Source organism: Carlito syrichta, unplaced genomic scaffold (assembly GCF_000164805.1).
Source record: "Carlito syrichta isolate Samal-C Ts95f unplaced genomic scaffold, Tarsius_syrichta-2.0.1 Scaffold305546, whole genome shotgun sequence".
Classification (NCBI taxonomy): Eukaryota; Metazoa; Chordata; class Mammalia; order Primates; family Tarsiidae; genus Carlito; species Carlito syrichta.
Genome location: NW_007249642.1, coordinates 615,450 through 636,495, shown reverse-complemented (window position 1 = coordinate 636,495; position 21,046 = coordinate 615,450). Strand labels below are relative to the sequence as shown.

General features: G+C 42.0%; 1 protein-coding gene across 12 annotated transcripts in view; it reads right to left on the bottom strand.

Annotated features, from left to right (window-relative positions):
* Window positions 1-20,943, bottom strand: part of FAM135A (family with sequence similarity 135 member A) — a 124,841-nt gene extending 103,898 nt beyond the window's left edge. For 5 of the 12 annotated variants that reach the window (XM_021714267.1, XM_021714268.1, XM_021714265.1 and 2 more), the window contains exons 1-3: window positions 19,057-19,145; window positions 6,696-6,788; window positions 4,825-4,940 (exon numbers count right to left, since the gene is read on the bottom strand). Coding sequence is in view for 7 of the 12 variants with exons in the window: in XM_021714260.1 (XP_021569935.1) it covers window positions 4,825-4,901 (77 nt within the window). In the remaining 5 variants the exon portion in view is untranslated. Of the gene's footprint in view, window positions 1-4,824; window positions 4,941-6,695; window positions 6,789-19,056; window positions 19,146-20,736 lie in introns of those variants that run through there. The other 7 variants (XM_021714257.1, XM_021714261.1, XM_021714258.1 and 4 more) reach the window with 4 other exon arrangements.
* Window positions 20,944-21,046: the final 103 nt, after the last annotated feature.

Genomic DNA, 21,046 nt, shown 5'->3' with positions numbered 1-21,046 from the left:
CTATGCCACCATAAAAGAGAACTAAATCATGTCCTATGCAGCAACATAGATGCAGCTGGAGGCCATTATCCTAAGTGAACTTATGCAGAAATAGGAAACAAACACAGTGTATTCTCAACTATAAGTGGGAGCCAAACACTGGGTACACACAAACATAAAGATAGAACCACAGACAGTGAGGACTCCTAAAGGGGGGAGGGTGGAAGGGAGGCAAGGGTTGAAAAACTTTATGGCGTACCATAATCATAATCTGGGCAACAGGCTCAACAGAAGCCCATACCTCATCATCATGTAATATATGTGTAGGTAATCCCTGAAACTAAAAAAAAATTATAGAAACAAAACCAAAGCAATAGTCTCTAAAATTCAGACAAATTAAAAAGAAAAGTTTATTATGGTAATTAAGAAAGAATCTTAACTATTATCATGAAGCATTTCTGAATTTTAGGTGTATTTAGGAACTTAAAAAGGATTATATTTATTTATTTGTTTGTTTATTTTTGCCCCCCCTTTTTAAGGATTATATATTTTTAAAACTGTGAATTAATATGGGTATTCAGGTAGCCAAATGTAAATGAATACATAAAAGTCACTGTCTTCACTTATTGTAAAAAATAACTGATTAGCAAATGTAATGAAAGAAATTATTTGCATTAGAAAAAATGTACAAGCCGGCTCGGTGGCTCAGCCTGTCATCCCGCGCCTTTGGGAGGCTGAGGTGAGTGGATTGCCTGAGCCCGCAGGTTCGAGACCCGCCTGGGCAGCGAGACCTCATCTCTACAATAAATCAAAAAATCAGCCGGGAGTGGTAGCGCGCGCCTGTAATTCCGGCTACTCGGAAGGCTGAGGCGGAAGGATCACCGGAGCCCAGCAGGTCGAGGCTGCGGTGGCCGGGAGCGGCCACTGCACTCCAGTCTGGGCGACAGAGTGAGACTCCAACTCAAAAAAAAAAAAAAAAAGAAAAAATGTATAGGTATAATCAATTTTTAAAAATTATTTATTTATAAAGAACCCAATGCAAGTAAGAGGAGCCTTAAAGTAAAGATATCTGTCTTTCTGTTCTTATTTCATACTGTATCTATCTCTCACACTGTTTTAAAAAAAACACTACTTTCAAGGCCCATGTTTGGCAGGGGTCACAAGGAAGGAGAATGTTTGTGAACACTGTTTTGCTAGTCTCCATGATAAAGAACGGCATTCAAGGAAGAGAGAAGGAAAGTTGCAAAGGGCCACAGAAACCTATTCTCACAGATGAAAAGAATAGTGCTTTATTGCTAAAATTTAATTTTGCCCTTCTGTGAGTTAATTTTCCAAGGCAGCAATATCGGTCCTTCTCCTGCTGAGATCTAGTTTGTAATGTAAGAGATAAGCTTAAATAGACTACAACACCGCAAAATCTTTTAGGAGGAGCCATACGAGAAATAACTCTTCTTCAGAATCTTTGCAGAGATGTAGCAGGTAGGCAAAGGATAATGTCAAATGTATGCCGATCCTTTCCACGGTTGGAAAGTCAGAGTGAATTTTTTTGGAAGAAGAATAAGAAAATGGAAGCCAGTGGCTAAAAGAAAAAGCTTGTGAATATTATTACATTTCTATCCTCTATTTCTTAGAACTCTTAACTATTTATAGCATTGTTTTTGTTTGTTTGTTTTGAGACAGAGTCTCACTCTGTCACCCAGGCTAGAGTGCAGTGGTGCGATCCTCAAGTTACACTTCCTCCTCAGTCTCCTGAGCCCAGCTTTTTTTTTTTTTTAATTTATTTTTTGTAGTGACAAGGTCTAACCATGTTGCCTAGGCAGGTCTCGAACTCCAGGGCTCAAGTGATCCTTCTGCCTCGGCCTCCCAAAGTGCTGAAATTACAGATGTGAGCGACTGCGCCTAACCAAGCATTTACTATTAATAATTCTGCATCAGGACAAAATTGTATGAGGTAAAAATTAACATGATTTTATTAAGCAAGGAAGTTTTTCATATAATGAATAAATATGTGATTTTTTTGTCAAAAGAAAAGCACTGTTTTCACTTGGAACAAGTTTATATTTCTATTAAATAATAAAATATTTTATATTATAATTTTATAATGATATATGATTATATAGGTCAGAGGAAGTTACATATATATGAAAAATATCTTGTAAATGGCAGTTTAATGGTTTTCAAATAATCATTTTTTTCACTAATACAACTTAAATAACATTTTCTAGCTAGACTAGTCTTCAAACACAGCTCCAATACTGAATTTTTTTTTTATACATTTAGCTTTTATAGGTCATATTTTCAAAAACCAAACCTCCAAAATGTAGCATGCAGACTGATCTGAAAAATGTCCCATGTTTTTCTCTCTTCCTTCTCCTTACACCTCTCACAATGGGACTCCCACTAGGAAATGGGTGGGCCTTACTTAATACTTGTTTGCCAGTCTGTTGTGGTCCAGGGAGCAGCGAGTCCGTTTCAGCCTGGGGTTTAGAGGTCTCTGCACTAGACTTCTTAGCTTCTTTCTCTCTCTCTTTGAACTCCAGCCTTCTCTACAAGCATACGCTGCAGGGTGAGACTGTAGAGCAGAGCTGAGTCTGCCCAGCTTCAGCTGTTCTGCACCCACCAGGACCCAGTCAGCCTACCAGCTGATTGTAGATTCACAAGTACACCCAGCAAGGACAAGCCAAGCCAGCCCAGATCAGCAGACCCATTCAGATGATCCACAGACTTAGGAGCAAAGATAAGTGTTGACTGCTTAGTGTTTGTCGTTAGCTGCATTACTGTGGCAATAAATAACTGACACAGAATCTGGCATTTTGAAGTGATGTGTGCTATAACAAAAGTTTAAAATAAGGGGCATTGACTTCTGGGGGCCAATTGAACAGTTACAGTTATAGAAGGCTGAAAAATAATGAGGAAATCATAGTGACTATGGTCTACATAGCAGTCTACAATAACTTGGAATAAACTAGACAATGTGTCTAAGAAACTTGTGGCCTTAAGCAAGCTAATTTCCAGGCAGAATGCTGAAAATGCCAAATGGCTGCTCCTAGCTAAGTGTAACAAAGTTCTGCAAGAAAAGGATGAGCTAAGGAAAGAACTAGTTGCTTTATCAGCAGATCTAGAAGGCATATAGAGGAACTAGAACTTGCTGGGTTGAAAAAGAAAACTGTCTCATCCCATCTCCTGAAAGATTTCAAAATAAAAAGAAACCCATGGACAAAGATCGATCAAGGATATAGTCATAGGTTCCTTTCTTAAGATCACAAAAAGATTTAAAGCAGCTCTAGGTAGACATTCTTAGCTTGACAAAAAGGTTTAAGTTTATGGGCATGATCCCACTGAATTCCCCAAGCAGCAGTGATTGGAGCAAGAGAGTAAGCATGTATCAAAAGAGCTGTGGGTACAGGCTTTAAAGCATGGAATTCAGCCACATAGAAAGCCCACAAAGTTTCTTAAATGAGTTGTACTGGCAAAAAGCTACAAGCTTGATGCTTGCCCTGGCCTTGAGACTTGCTTGGCCAACAAAATGCAGTAGAAGTAACAGTGTCAAGTCTAGGGGCATCTTTCTGGGTCTACTATCTTCCTGTGAGGACACACCCAGCTGGCCTGCCTGGGATGAGCAGTCATGTGGAAGGAGCAGAGTACAGCTATTTTAATTTTTCCACAAGATGGCAAAGCCGGCCAAAAACACAGAAACTCTCCCTTTTCCTACTACTTTTGTTAGTCACAGCCCTACTGCCATCACTCTTAGGACAGACCTTTGGGTTTGTGGCTTGAGTTACTGCAAGCTCCTCTAAACAGTTTCCATGCTTCCATTTCTTCTCCACAACCACCAGTCTAACATGCCATAATCATCATGTTCGTAAGCGCTTCTTATAATCATGGTGATAATTTCATTCTTCCTTAGAAACCACTAAGTCACCCAAGTGGTTGTCACCCAAGCCCCTGGTGTCGACTCTCCTCCAGACATAAAAGCCCTTCACAAACATAATCTCACCTTTCTTTACCATCTTTCTTCAGCAATTCTCCTAGAAAATATATAACAGCTCAAGCATTCTTAAAAGTGACATGTTCACTTCTAGTTCCCAGACTGGATCAACGCTGTTGTCTCCTATTGCAAGGATCTTTCACCTTATCCTGTGCCTGTCCAAGTCTGAGCCATTCTTTCATTTTCTCTCCGTGATGCCTTTCCTAAAACACTCACTCAGAAAGATGTCCATCTGCTGATTCCCAGAGCACTTTCTTGATACTTGTTGATCTTAGCCATAAGGTCAAGAGACGATTAAATTGCTTTTTAAAGTATGTGCTACTGATGAGGATGACTATCATAGTGTTTTTCTGAGACAGTAAAAAAATGGAAACCACTGAAATACCCAACAGTAGGTGACTGTTTAATTTATAACATGTTTACAGTGTAATAGATAACAATTAAATATTATAGAACTATATTTAATGGCATAGATGTTTACTGAATAATTAAATGAAATAAGCTTCATTAGGTATGCTTTGTATTTCTACTTAGCTGTTTTGTATGTATATCTTATTTTCCCCCTTACACTAGAAGCTTTTGAAGAGCAAAAATGACATCTTACACATTTCATTAAAGTCTTTTCAATGCTCAACACAAAATCATAAACACAGGTTAGTATATCCAGCATTATCATCAAATTGATGTGAATAATTCCCAAATATCTATTTAACAAATAAAATTTATCTGAGAAAATAATTATTTGAACATAGCTCACGGTTTTCCTTATGCTGGAACAAAAGTATGTAATTAAATTTAAATGAAAACTGTGCAACTTATAGTATGCAAATATATCATTTCCACAATAAAATACATACCCTCTCTGAAATAAATCCACATTGTAGAACTTGTTTAGCTCCACAGAGAATTCTACCATTGCTTGAACTTCAGTCATTTTTAATTTATACCCAGAAGACAAATCTGGTCACAGCACCTTTGTTAAAGAAGGGGAAAAAAATAATGAGAAGCACAAGAAAAAGGCCAAACCACAAAAATGCTATTACTTAAACATTTAAAAAAATTGGTACATAGGCAAAAACTAAAAATAAAGCAGATTAGTTAAATGTAACTAACAGCCTAACCCAGAATATATACTTACTAAACAGCACTACTCTCTATAATTTAGGATTGTCCTGTTAGAATGCTTTTTCTAAGATTTGTTTCCCTTGATGACATTTATGTGATAATATATAATACAACAAATTCCTAAAAGAAACTCTTGACTTTACCTCTTATAGAGAAGACAGTATCTTAAAAAATAATTAAGCTACCTAATTATTCTCTTCTAGTCTACACTGTACATAAAGGTTACAGAGGCAAAAAGATAATTAACACCCTTGAATCCTCAGTTATAGCCATGAAAGATTTTTCTTTGTTAGGTGAAGGAGTTCTTAGATGATTTTTCACTTTTAAATTTTTAAAAAAGGAAAAATAGTTCAGGCTCGGTGGCTTAGCCTGCAATCCCAGCACTTTGGGAGGCCGAGGCGAGTGGATTGCCTGAGCCTGCGGGTTCAAGACCAGCCCGGGCAACTTCGTGAGACCTCATCTTGCCAATAAATCAAAAAGTAGCCTGACACATGGTAGCGGCTACTTGGAAGAGTGAGGTGGAAGGCTCACCAGAGCCCAGCAGGTTGACATTGGGGTGGCTGTGAGTGTACCACTGCACTCTAGCCTAGGTGATGGATGACTCCAACTCAAAAAAAAAAGGAAAAATATTTTTTTCCTTCATTACAAAAGACTAAAGTATTTATTTTCAAAGAGGTTTAAGAAAAAGCAGGCAGGCAGAAAAGAAAACATTACCAATTCCATCCACTGAAATACATACTTTGGTATATACATTCTTTACACATGTGTCTTTGTACAGTGTTTTATGAAAATGGGATCAAACCATAGGTACATCTTATTACCTGCTTATTTAACTTAATTATCCAATGAACATCTATGTCAATAAAAGTAGTTTTACAATGTTACTGTTAATTGTTAACTACTACACTGTGAACATGTTATAATTAAACAGTCACCTACTATTGGGTAATTCAATCATTTTCATTTTTCCATTATTTCAAAAAAACCACTATAACAATCATCCTTATCAGTAGTACATATTTTAAAAAAGCAATTTCATAACTTCTTGGACTTTTGACTAAGGTCAAGTGGACAAGCAATTTAGAGTAAGAAAGTATTGAAATATAAGTCTCCATGAACCTCTCTTGTTTCTGCATGTCTTACAAGCAGAGACTCAGACAGCCTTTGTTTCAGACTATCTTTTCAAGGATGTTTGTACAGTGATCAATCCTAGTCAGAGACAGCATCTCACACTAGAACAAAGGGCAGATTTCTTTAACTGTTCTGTATTATAAAGTCTTCCTCCAAGAAAAACGTCAAGCAGGCTTATTGTCCGTTATAAAAGAGGCAGGCTCCCTTAGCTCAGGGCTCTTCTGTAATAGAACCTACACACATGCAGGTGACACCTGGTATTCTAGTCATTGCCATGAGTATAACTATCTGTGTCCTTGATCCACAAGTCTCATGTCTTCCATGGTACTTCCAACATCCATGGCCCTGTGGCAGGCTAACTTCTGGGGTAAAACTAAGATCCGTCACAGTTCTTGAAGTAGATCTTCATAAACATTTGGCATATATCCTCATTGGTTATGAAATAAATGCAAAAGAAATGTCATAGTCTTACCTCTGCTGATCAAAACTTCATTTTAACATGATTAAATAACCAATTTTGTATTTCCAGTTACTGATTCTTGTTGTTAAAAATATATTGTTCCCCCTATGAGAAAGAAAAAATAACACTCAAAATAGTATACATAAAAAAAATCTATCTTAAGGAACTCTGCATGTTGTTAGTTACTTGCTAATCTCAATCTATATAAAAGAGCATACTCTCCATAAGGTTCAGGATTTGTTCTCATTGATAATTGCACTTGACATTAACTACTATATCTCTAAAGGATTTTCTTATGTATAATTCAAAGTACAATAAAAAGAGTACTATCTTATTTCAGTAACAATACTCATGAATACTCAAAACATAAGCTTATTAATTTGTAAGAGACAGAATTTGCCATGTTTAAACAACTCCCTTAGTAGAGTAGGTGATTTCTGAAATTTCATATGTATAGAATGTGTGTATATACCCATATATGTGTACATGTGTATATGATAGGCTATTTAAAATATTTTGATAAAAAATATTACCTGAATATGATATGGATAATTTTCCTCACATTTCAAATACTTCTTAAATTAAAAACAAGTATCTTTTGCCCCTGTACAATTAATTTAGGTAATCTTTGACATAATTTTCTTCTCACCTTCATAAACATGTAAACTCTACCAGCTTCCATAACTGACATTTTAATTTTTTTTTTTTTTTGAGTTGGAGTCTCACTCTTTGCCCAGACTGGAGTGCAGTAGCATGCTCACAGCTACTGCAGCCTTGACTTGCTGGGCTCAGGCAATCCTTCTGCCTCAGCCTTCCAAGTAGCTAGACCTACAGGTGCATGCCACTACATCCGGCTAATTTTTTGATTTATTGTAGTGATGAGGTCTTGTCATATTGCCCAGGTTGGTCTCGAACCCGTGATCAGCAAGTCTCTTACCTCCACCTCGCAACGTGCTGGGATTACAGGCATGAGCCATGGCACCTAGCTAATTTTAAACTTTAATAATCACATCAAAAGATTTTATAGTCACTATTTCTAAGATTAAGACAATGCAATCATTATATACAATAGTCCCCATTTCATGGAAATAACATATCATCTAAGATAACTTCTCCTGTACATATATATTCTTGTGTGCAGGGTTTAGATCATGCTCTGATTCTGACTCTGAGTCAAGTTTGGCCAAGTCTCTATGTCTTACTTACTCAGATATAAAATGGGTATTCATCCAAACATTCACTGAATACCTCCTATAGGCTAAGAACTGCAATAGGTACAAGGTATAGCTAACTTCCTGAACTCAAAGAGCTCAGTAAGAGATACACTGTAGACACAGAAGTAGAGCACAGTAGTTCAAAGGAATTCTATCATGGGCTTGGGATTCAAGTCCAGAGCCAATGTTTTGGTGCTGAGTTGTTCATATCTGCATTTCCTTTACAGAACGCAGCATCAACTACCTGAATCAGGAGGCCTGTTATGTGGGAGAGAAGTACATTTTTGGATCCCTACTACAGCAACCTGGCCTTTTCCTTAACACAGAAATTAGTACCAGAAAGGGTATTACTATAACAAAATCCTAAAATATGTGGTGCTAGCTTAGTCACATTAGGTAGCAGGCAACAGGGAAGAGTACTCATGGAATATAGTGACCACCGTCACATAGGAACAAAACAACTGATAAAACTGGCACCTACAGTGACTACAGAACTAGGCACCCACACAAAACCCATCGCCCAGGGAACGTAGATGGAAAGTGCCACAATGCTGTGTCAGGCGTACTCTGTTGCATTTACTAGCAAGATTTGGCTAGTTGTGAACAGAGAGGAAAGGAAGGGAGAAGAGAAGTGTGGGGCCTTGCAGCCAGTGCCATGAAGATCAGTGCCTTTCTCAGAGGAAGTCTCAAGATTTCTTCACAAAACAAAGGAACTTGCTCTGTAGCTAAGTTAGATTAAGGGTGCTGCCATCCCTAATGCCTGCTGTTTCAGGCAGTGTCAAGACAGTGGTGACTAAAATGAGGTTTGGGGATGTGCTTCATTAAACGAGTCTCAAGCTGTGCTGATAGAGAGAGAAACACACAGGGCGGGCTTACAAGTCACACCCAGGGAAGACCATGGTATAGTCACAGCACACAGAATTGGATAAAGATGAACAGAAGAACCCACTATGCTTTGACAGAACCGTATCTGTCAGAGACAACAAGCTCAGCAACAGGAGCTATGACTATAACCTGGGAACTGCAGGGAGGAAGCAGTCATGGAAACTGACACCCTCAGAACGGATGGACCTCAACACAATCTCAGATGTGGCCATAGAAGTTAGAGAGGAAGACACAGTCAGATGGCAATGCCACAAGCATGGGCGGGACAGGGATGGCATGGGCACAGGCGGGACAGGGATGCCACAGCACAGATGGGATGGGGATGCCACAGGCAAGCCAATAATGCCACGAGCATGGGCAGTACATGGATGCCACAGGCATGGCAGGCTTGCAGAGAACAGAACTACATTGCATTTCATGCCAGCACACAAGGTATCCTTCCTGCCCATGCTGTTCTCAACCAGGGATTCTCACTGCTTGTTTTCCCATGTGGGAAATGTTACGATTGCCTTTCTGTTTCAGATCCAGCACAATGCCCAGGTATGTGGGAGGGGTGATGGCAGTGTCATTTGTAAGTTGCCAGACTCGCAATGCTGATGAAAAGAACCATGCACCTGGGGAGCCTGGGCTAGTGCAGTTGTGGCTGGCACTGGGGCTGTCGCCCACGAGGAGGCGGAGCACTTTCAGTAGGCAGTGTGTTCCTCTTCTTCCCAGCCCAAAGCTCATCCAGCCCAAGGTGAAACCTGCTCACTTCTCTCCTGCAAGTGGCCCTGTCCACGGGTGCTAACTGAAGCCATCTGTGCAACACATCTGCCTCCTGTGTGCAAGGAGGAGCCCTGTCCTGGACTTCACCCTGGCCTGGAATACTTTCTTGATGGTGACCCTAGTTGATCATGAAGTGTCCAAGCCCTGAAGAGTGGCAAAGCTGAAAGATGCCAGACTCTATTCCAGAATGTCTTACTTGCCTGCGCTGCTCAGTCATGTCTTGTAACTCCTGTCAGAGCAACTACAACTACCTTGTCCTAACAGCAGACCCCCTTTTGGGCAACTTTCACAAAAGCAGTCCACCTCTATCCACTGTTCCAAACCCTCATGCTTCCCACTCACAATGACCTATAAAGTGATAGGATATACTCCAGACCTTCCAAAGCTTCTCTGACTTCGTCTACTCTGCCCACACCAACACATACACCAAAGTTATTCCTGCCTCAGGGCCCTTGCACTTATTCCTGGGAACACTCTTCCTCCAGATAGGCAAGACTCACTCCTTATCTTCTTTTCAATGAGCCTCTTATCTCCACCTAACATAGGACAGATTTTACTCATTCGCCTTTGTTTTTTCTCCTTCAATAAAATGTCAACTCTATGAAGTCAGAAAATCCTGACTCTTTTACTGCTGTATTCCCACTGTCCAGCACAAGGCAGGTACAGTTAATAAGTTAGAATAAGCAATTTCATAAATGTTAACTGTTAGGACTTTTCTCTTGGAAAAGGAAATCCTTACACTGACACACTCAAAGCAGAGACAGGTGTAAGCAAACTTTCTCAGTTCAAATCCAGGGCCTGTAGTGTCTCTTCTGCCATGACACTCATGTCCTGCTGCGTATTTTTTCTATTGTTGCAGTCTGGTTTCCCTTTAATCCATCCCTCTGTACAATATTTATTCACTAAGTAGAGACATACATGTACAGGTACAGAGGGTACCAAAAAAGTATACACATTTTAAGAAGGAAAAAATTGTATTAAAATTGTAATACTCAATATATACCAATAACAAAAGATGAATATGAGTCACAATTAACTTCTGCAATTACAAAGTAGCTCAAAGTAGTTTCCACCAGAATTCAGACACTTCTGATTATGGTGAATTACTGCAAGACTTGCTGGACGAGGCCTACCAGATCTTCCCTTGTACACATCACACATGGCACCATGCATCTCAAACTTAACATGAATGCACGCAGTTGTTAAGCATGTTGGAGCTTCTGCTGCATACTCATGCCTCCATTGTTCTGGCACTTGCACAACGTTCTCAAATTTCAAATATCACTTCAAAATGGTCTTGCACTTCTCAAACAACAACCGTGCTTCTGCCATTTTCTTTGACTGTACTGCCTGTCACATGGTGATGCTAGCATTCATTTGATTAACGTCATCTTTTGAGCGAACGTCATACTACACATTGCCACTGTAATTCGATTCAACTTTGAAAAGTAATAGATAGATAACATCGCTTAAAATGTACACATACTTTTTTTAGCATCCCCAGTACAGAGTGATGTTGAAAAATCTCTTTTTCCCTCCCTCATACAGATAAAAGAAATATTTTTATTTCTATAGTGGAAGAAAAAAATTAAGAGAATGAATAAGGAAAAGGAAAGCAGGCCAAAGGGAAAAAGGAAAGACAACTGTAGAGGATGTCGGCATCAAAGGGGCTCTGTCTACTTCTTTTTCCAGAACCTCCCCTTCCCAGCTACAGGGACCTTGTTGATGGCTCCTGTTAGCCCTTGCCATCAGAGGCTTCTAAACTTTAAGAGAAAAGTGGAACTATTTTTCTTTTCTCTAAGGTTAATTTTAATTTTAGATGCTACTGATTAGTTAAAAACAAAAACAACAAATTTTGTGACAGAGCACATTCAATTGTGGCTACCAGTGCAACATCTCTAACTTTGACAGGAAAGCCCAGGTGTCCTCTCTCGAGAATTGAGAAGTACAGAAAGGGCTTCTCTCCCCTGCCCAGATGATGCACAGGGCTCTCCACTGCAAGGTACTGGACGCAAGGTCAGGCTCCTCATGTGCCAGGACTGCATGGCACAAGTCTGGAGCTTTAGAACCGGCGACTCACCTGAGACTGCTCATCCACTCTTCTGGCCCTGGGATCTCCTCTACAGGGCTCCTTCTGGGTCACAGCCCAGGTCACTCAGACTCCAGCTGAGTAACTACAGAGCCACAGATGCCAGATGCATAGATACCAGATGTACAGATGCAGAAAACAACACTCTGGCACTAAGTGAGAAACTTCTGTGAGAAGCCCTTACAGACAGGAAGGGGTCTCTCTGCCCATCAACTTGGCAGGTAAGCAATCAGATAACAACCTTGTGGCACCTTAGGAGAAGTCAGTTTATGCTCAAAGAAACAAAGTCACTCACTAACCTGAAAGACATTCTTGGTCCTCCAGGGCTGCTCTGGCCAGCATTGCGGCCACTGCAACACGCGACTGTTGAACAACTGAAATGTGACTAGTGTGACTGAAAAATGAAATTTTTAATTTTATTCCATTTTAAATCAATTAAAATCCAAACACTAAGGCAGTTTAAAATATTTTCCCATTAAATATAGCTTTATTGTTTTGATGGGACTACATTTCACTCTAATCAATAAAAATTTAGACTATAAAAAAAGTGTATACTAACTGAGATTTGCTGAAAGTATAAAGTATATGACGAATTTCAGACTTGGTACAAAAAAGGATATAAATACCTCATTTGTATGTTTTTTATATTGATCACATCTTGAAAGAATATTTTGGCTGTACTGGGTTAGATTGTTGCTAAAGTCAATTCTGTTTATTTTTACTTTTCTCACGTAGCTACTAGAAATTGCTAAATCACATGTCTCCTATGCTTCTACTGGACAGCATAGACCAAGAGGGCCAGCCAGCCCTGGCTGCTAGGTGGACAGTGGCTGCCCCAAAGCAGCACCAGGCACATAAGACCACACATAGCTTCCAAGATGACAGGGTGTTTCCTCGGGAGCCCAGAGAAGGGACACCCAAATGCACAGTGGCAGTCTAGGCCTGGAAAAACATGGACATGCCCTTGCACCACCAACAGCAACAGTGGCAGTCTAGGCCTGGAAAAACATGGACATGCCCTTGCACCACCAACAGCAACCCTAGAGCAACAGCAGCCACCTGGAACTTAGCCCTCACAAGTTTTCAGAACCCCAAAGAGGAGTGGAGGTGCCTGAAGTGAGAAGCCAACTCAGAAGCCATCAGGACATCCAGGGCCTCAGGGAGGGCTCAGAGAAGTGGAAGGCCTGAAGCCAAGAGCCAGCTCAGAGGCCCTCAGGACATGCGGGGCCTCAGGGAGCCATCAGAGGGGTGGACACACCCAAAGCCAGGAGCCCAGCTCACTGGCCCTCAGGACACCTGGGGGCTCAGAGAACATCAGAGGAGTGGACACACCTAAAGCCAGGAGCCCAGCTCAGAGGCCCTCAGGACACCTGGGGCCTCAGGGAACATCAAGAGTGGATGCACCTGTAGCCAAGAAGGAGTTCAACTCAGAGGTCTTAAGGAAGCCTGGGGCCTCGGGTAGCCATGAGGGCCTTGCGCTGGAAGCAAGGAGCAGCCTGACTCCTAAATGATAAACCACATAGGTGCCCAGCAGGTGTTTTTCCTCCTAAGGTGGAGGGTGCCAAGCTGAAGATACCAGAGACTCCAGACACTGCCTGTCCACCTGAGAAACAGGCCACCAAACCAACTATGAAAGCAGTAGCCGTAGTAGCTCTGGGTTCTGAATTCCACTCCCAAGTGAGCTTCCCTGAGGAGCAGATTCAGAGCCATGGCACCAACAGTCCCAACCATGATGCTCAAAGTACCACACAAAGCAAAAATCACCAACAGATCAACTTAAAAAACCCTAAGAAAGGCCCGGTGTTGGCAACTAATAGCTCAACCTCATTAAGTACAACACATTTACTTTTTCCTCCAGCTTTAAGAAAAAAGTCACTTTCTCCAGCCGAACACCAGATCATGTAGTCAACTTGCATTTAGGGGCTACATTGTACAAAAAATACATGACTTCCAATGCTCATTCAAGGTAATAAGCGGCTCACGTGGTGTGATATACGAGAACTGATACTAAGTGTGGGAAAGCAGGGTCACACACAGTGACTTTATTTTTGGTTTATTTTATGTTGCTACTGGTCTATATTTGGTATCATCAACACAGAAACACACGGCGTGAGGGGCTCACATGGCAACAGACATGAGGAAACTGAGGTGACATTTCAGGTCAGGACTAACTGAAGAAAAACATGTAACATGTACCTTTAAATTCAAGTATGCTAAGTAGGAATATGATGCAAACAGACATTTTGTAGCTCTAGAAGGTGGCTAACTTAATGCACTTAATCCTAGCTAGTCTAATTCTATGTTGGTTTTCTTGGGACTTCTCTGAAGGAACAAGCAGGAAGCCCAACGCAGAAGCACCCACAGAGGCTTCCAGAATGCCAACTATTCCTGTGAATAACAAAAGACCAGGGGCGCGGCATATGGGTTTCCTAGGGGAGCATCCTCAGGACCCACATCCCAGACCTGGGCTCCCTGACAGCACAGCAGAACTCCAGCCCACACCATTCTGGCCCTTTCTGTCTGTGAGTTAATCGTGGCCAAGTCAGACCAAGCAGCAATAAACTGCAAACAGTCAGTGATGTCAGGGTGGGTCCTGCCTTCATGAGCCTGTGCTATCTGGTAAGCTGGTCAGGTCTGCACTGGTGGGTTCAGTCTGAACATCTGAGCTTGGTCTTACTTCTGGACTGGCAATTAGTGCTCCCCATGGTTGCTGAGGCCCCGACGCCCTACTTACTACGGTAAACTCCCTCTTGCGGGGCAAAATACTGGATTATACCCTGCTCAACTGTGGCCAAGAAGTCACCTGTTACCTACCTGACTGGAGAGCACCAACACACAGATACTTTACCCTTCTTTTGCCTCATAGTCACACCCACACATAACACAACTTTCCTCAGTGACAGCTGTCATCTCACTCGGTGGTTCAGCCTGCAATCCCATGCCTTTGGGAGGCTGAGGTGAGTGGATTGCCTGAGCCCACGGGTTCGAGACCCGCCTGGGCAGCGAGACCTCATCTCTACAATAAATTAAAAAATCAGCCGGGCGTGGTAGCGCATGCCTGTAATTCTGGCTGCTTGGAAGGCTGAGGCAGAAGGATTGCTGCAGCCCAGCAGGTTGCTGCTGGGGTGGCCATGAACCTGCCACTGCATTCCACCTTGGGTGAGCAAAGAAGCAACATAAACATAAAGCAAATGTAAACACTCAACCTTTTTGTTGGACTTACTCTTGCACCAGTAGCTTTGATAATGTTATTTCATTTGATTATCATAAAGGTCTGAAGGAACTATTATTACTCCATTTTACAGGTGAGGAAATTTACATAACTTATCCAAGATCACACAGTAAGGAAATAATAACAATGGACAAAAAACTCAAATGTGCCAAACTCCATAGCTTCATATTTACAGCTACATAATTCTAAAGTTCACACTTGAATGCTGTAGAAAATAGATCCATGATTATCAAGCCATGAGACAAATGTTGCCCTGAAATCGGATGCAACATTAATGAAAAAATTACACTGAATAAATATCTATATTCAATTTCTCATGTGATTCACATTATTTCCCAATTATAAAATCCTCAAATTTATCACATCCCACATCCACATAAAAAAATGTTTTAAAGGCATTGCTTTATTCCAATTTCTTTAAAGAAATTTATGCTTAAATAGTTGTTGTTTAATAAAAAGGAAATACATTATTGCTAACCTTAGAACTGATGTTTACATTAAGAAGTTGACATTCTCAAAAAAAGAACATTGTTAATTTTGGATAAAATATATATAAAAATAGCAAAAAAACATGATGCAGAGGAATACTTGGTAATCTCTAAGAGTTATTTCCATGATTCACTTACTACATAAGAATGAAGTAAAGAAACAGAAAGAAATATTACTGCTCATTATCTGACCCTTAATAAAAGCTGCCTCTGACATTACTTTTAATTATTTAACAAAAGCACTTCATACAACCTTTTAAGGGATACATCTATGCATAAAACAAACCTGCCAGGGACATAATGCATAATTCCTCTGAAGACCCCAAATTAGAGGAAAAGAAACTGAGGAAGATCTATAGCATCAACAGCTACCTAGCTCTGGATCTGCTTGGCATTGCTCAAAATATTTCTTCTTATTAGTTATCTTAACAGAGAACAAGGCTCAGAATCAGAATAAAAAGCATTACAATCCTCTTTCTAAAAAATATTCTAAGAAAAAATGTTTTTTGACATCCCATGCTTTCTTGACCTCTTTAGTCTATCAGTAACTGATATCAGATAGACTTGGATTCTAATTCAGACTCTCTATGCCTCAATTTTCTCAAATAAAAGCAATATTTATAAAGCTTAAAAAAGTAATATATACAAAGCACTAGCCATGGAAATTGGTGCTTAATAAATAGGTAACATTGTGATTTTATAGCAATTTTTTTTTTTTTCTGAGTTGCAGTCTCACTCTGTCGCCCAGACTGGAGTGCAGTGGCCGCTTCCGGTCACCGCAGCCTCGACCTGCTGGACTCCGGAGATCCTTCCACCTCAGCCTTCCAAGTAGCCGGAATTACAGGCATGCGCTACCACGCCCGGCTGATTTTTTGATTTATTGTAGAGATGAGGTCTCGCTGCCCAGGCGGGTCTCGAACCCGCAGGCTCAGGCAATCCACTCACCTCAGCCTCCCAAAGGTGCGGGATTACAGGCTGAGCCACTGAGCCCAGCTTATAGCAATTTTTAAAGATGATTTCATTCAAGGAAATGTCTACTTAAAATAATGCAACTCAAGTAAATAGGCTATTATAAGTTTCAACTGCGTGGCTTGAAAATATGTTCACTTATATGGCCTTAAAGGAGAAGGGTTGGCTTTCAATTAAGGTATTTTTACATCTTGGGGGAAACTAGGAAAAAAAGAAACACAGTGAATATTACAAGTATATATTCAAAAATGTTCTGCTAGTTTTACTCCTTCTTGACACTTTCCCAGCTTCCTTTCCTCAAGGAAGGACTATTTCAGAATTATTTTGCCAAAACGCGGTCTTCACAAGCATTTTCATGGTATGTTATTATTATACTTTGACAAAATGGTTACTAATTTTACAGAAAGAGGCTGGTGACAGCCCACATTCTAACCTTACTGACCTGAGAAGAAAAACAAACTTTCAGTCCTAGAGTACAACTGAGTAGTGATGAAGGTATCTAAAAATCTGGAATTCTCCATCCCAGAACACAGAAACCACCCAAAAGGCATGTGGCTCCCAAGGTCTCAAACTGTAGCTGCACAGGAGCCCTGGTTGCACAGACACGCACAGACAGCAGCATTCCCAGTGTCAGCATGACCCACTGGCAATGGCATGGCATTAATGGAGGGTGCCAGTGTTACTTCTCCTCTAGAAACAACCATAAACGAGGCAGCTGCACCCTATAAGACAACTTCAAGGGAATTTCAATAAAGGAATACTAATTCTAGTTCAGATAACATTAAGAACTGTAGCAAAAGGACATTTCACAACACCTAACGCAAATGTTCCAACTACTGTCAATAAACTTCTATGCTAACATAATTCAGGAATATGTTCTACATTCTGGATGATCTGACAGAGACCTAATGCCATAAAGGGAAATATGCTGTAATTTCTTCAGGCTGGTTTCTTGGTTGAGAGACAGTTCATAAAGTTTGTTTCATCAAAATAAGAACTACCTAAGGGTCATTCCAGTAGGAAATGCCTCTTAATGGTGCAATATGCCTGATTCCTTTATAGTTCTGTTAAGAAAATAGTTTGGGTTTTTTTGGTTTTTTTAGTCAGAGTCTCACTTTGTCACCCAGCCTGGAGTGTGGTGGCATGATCATGGCTCACCGCAGCCTTGACCTCCTCTCAGGCGATCCTCCTGTGTTAGCCTCTGGAGTAGCTGGGACTACAGATGCTACCACCACACCGGTTAATTTTTTTATTTTTGTAGATACAGGGTCTCATTTTGTTGCCCAGCCTAGTCTTGAAATCCTGGCCTTCAAGTAATCCTCCCACCTCAGTCTCCCAAAGTGCTGGGATTACAGGCATGAGTCACTGCACCCAGACCTACGAAAATAATTTTTATTATAAACTTTGCACATCATTACAAAACTGCCAATCTTTAAAAACAAAATAGTGAAACCTATTGTGATTTTGCTTCCCTTTATTTCTTCTGAAAAATAGACCAGCAGTCCTGCTTGGGAACTTTTCTGAAAAACCAGCATCCATTAGGAATGCTTTCTTCTATATCACTACTCTACTTCTTATTCCTGTTCATTTCTAAACCTTCACCTTGACAAACAACTCACAGAAAAAATACTCTTTACTTCAAATCTATATATTCCCATCTCCATCCACTTATTTAAACATGTACATATCAAAAAACCCACTGTAAAGCAGTTGCTCCTCAATACCAAGGGTCAAAGCAAAGGGAAATCCTTGCCCTTTCTATCCCCTAAACAGCCCCTTACTCACAAGGGTCTACACATCTACAGTAAAATGAAAATATAAAGCAGAAAATTCCGAATGGAACTAGAGATACATGGATAACTCTTACACCTCCTTTCAGTGTCATCTCCTGGCAATCAAGGGCTCCTCTGCTTTACATGCTGAATGCTGCAGTGTCTGTTTCACTGTGCATGACCAGTAACTAATCTAAGCTAGTCCACAGTTCACTGGCATTCTACTAGGCTTTTCACAGAAGTCTGAAACTTAAAAAAAAAAATCCTAGTTTGATCTGGGATTTAAGCAGTCAATTATACTCTTACTACACAATGTAAAATTAAAGAGATAAAAATTAAGTATTTATTTATTTATTTATTTATTGAGTCAGAGTCTCACTCTCGCTCAGGCTGGAGTGCAGTGGCATGCTCACAGCCACTCCAGAGTTGAACTGCTGGGCTCAGGCAATCCTTCTGCCTCAGCCTTCCAAGTAGCCAGAAACACAGGCATGCGACTCCATGCCTGGCTAATTTTTTTGATATACTATAGAGACGAGGTTTCACCAAGTTGCCCAGGCTAGTCTCGAACCCCTGGGCTCAAGCAATCCTTTCACCTCAGTCTCGCAAAATGCTGGGATTACAGGCTTGAGCCATCGCGCCCGGCCAAAATTAAGTATTTATATAGCAATTTTTGTCTGTTTTAATTTGTAAAACCCACTTCACTTCTATAGCACAGTCTCCACCTATAAATGTGAGTAATAAAGGTAGCCACCCAGGCTTCTCTCAGGAGCAAAGTCAGCTCTAGTCATTTCAACTAGAAGAACCACACACAACAATTGCTGGTTCTTCTAAAAGAAGTATGGTTTAATGACACCAGAGCTTCCTACTTTTACCTCTAAGCCACTTTAAATAAAGAACTACACTTTTTTTGCCTTGGTATTCCCCTTCTTAAAACAGGAACAAAAAAACTTAATTCCTACCTGACATAGACAACGTAAGGAAGAATTGGCTGTTTGTGGACTGCTTTGAGATTCCAGAATGAAGAACATAATCCAGTTGATCTTCAACCCTAGAATAAAGGCAGTCAGTGAAAGTAATTGCTTCAGCAAATGTCTTCAAAATAAAATTCTGTACCATTACGTATTTATGGAAAGACATTTTACTTTAAGCCAAATCTTGATCACAAAGAAGTAGGGAAAAAAATTCCAAAGCTGTTTAGAAAGTTGTTTTGTCCAATTAAAAAATATGATACTTCTATCCTCACATATATTCTCCTTCAGCAAGTACACTAATTCAATCTTTAAGTTAGCAGGAATTGTATGCATGTATTAAAGAGAACACAGGCTCTCGGGAAAACGATGCAATCGACTGCAATAGCAAACGGATAAGACATCAAATTAAAATTTATAAAATAAACTTTGTTAAATTTTATTGAAGACTAGTTCTTGTCCAGCTACTTTTACTGGCAGAAAAGAACATTTCCAAATTTTAAGTATATTTGTAGGTCAACCTTTAAGTCCTAGCCCCACTTTGTCATTGTCTCATGAAGTCTGCACTCAACGTGCTCTTCCTAGCATGCCAGGTAAACACAATCTTAAAACTTCAAGCATCAGTCAGTAAATATCACACGTTTATTGCTACAGTCACTCTCTTGATATTTCCAACCGGTGAAGAAAGTGGAAGGAACAGCATTAGAACTAGAAACTGAACTAAGAACACCAAACGGATACCAGCTGAGGTAAAGTAGAAAAGACTAGCGGGGACGTGAGAAAGCACTCTTCGGAGAGTTGATAAACGGAAGAACAGACGACTTAAGTGCAGAAGCTCGAACTACACGCAGAAAAAAAGAGCTTCAGAAGGGGGGAAAAAGTCAAGATTGGAGACTGTCAGGGTCAGAATAGAGGACGAGGACGGGCTATGGCCAGCGATGAGGGGGCGCTAAGGAAAGGGCTTCCCCAGTCTTAGTGGGAGCGGGGCCCCGAGCAAAAGCCGGAGCAGGAGCTGGGATCCAGTCCCGCAAGGAGGACACGAGAGGACGTGACCTGGGGAGGGGACGACAGCGGGGAGAAGTCACTGGACGCCCAGGACCGGGAGGGGAGGGAGAAGCCCACCAGCACGCGGTTGGCGAGGTGCGGGGAGAAGGGACCCCGAGTGGACACGCCCGCTGGAGTACCGGAGGGCAGGACCGCGAAGGGTGCGGGAGGGCGGGGCAGCCAGACCTGCAGGCAGAGGTTCGGGACGCGCGGCCGGGCTGGGGCAAGGGAGTACTCAGTGGGGAGTACCTCAGCGGTTGGGACCACCGCGCAAGGAGTACCTCATGGCAGAGGAAGTGCAGAGCAGGGAGCACCTACGGGTGGCAGGGAGCACGAAGCATCCGCGGGAGACGGGTAGCATCGGGCTGGGAGCACGAAGCAGGGAGCATCACGCACGGGAGCACCAGACGGAAAGCACCCAGCAGGAGCGGCAGGGCAGGGGCGAAGAGCACCGGACAGGAGCACCCAAGACGCTGGCACGGCCGTCCCCACGACCTTCAGCGGGGTCGGATGGGTCCCTCAGCAGAGTCGAGCGAGGGGCTGGGGTGGGGAGAGGAGGAGGCCGCTGCCCGCCGGGCCCGGTGGGGACCGAGGGACGTCGCGGGCCGGAGGGACGCCGGGGCTCACCTCTGCGCGGCTCGGCCTCCTGGCCCGCCTGTCGGGCGTGGGCGCTCGTCGTCCGGCTGGAGGAACACGGCCCTGCCCGGGTCGGCAGCATCCCGCCTGCCCTCACAGCGCCATCGCGGCCCCCGCGGTCCCCGCGACCGAGGCGCCGGCTTGTCCCCGCCGCTCCGCGGTCTGCCCGGCGCGGCCTGCGGGCATGCGCACTGGCCCTGTTCCCGGGAGCCCGGCCGCTCTACCTGAGCTCCACAGGTCCCTGCGTGGCCCCGCCCCCGGCGCTCGCCCCTCCCCCTCCCGCTCCGCCCCCGGAATAGGC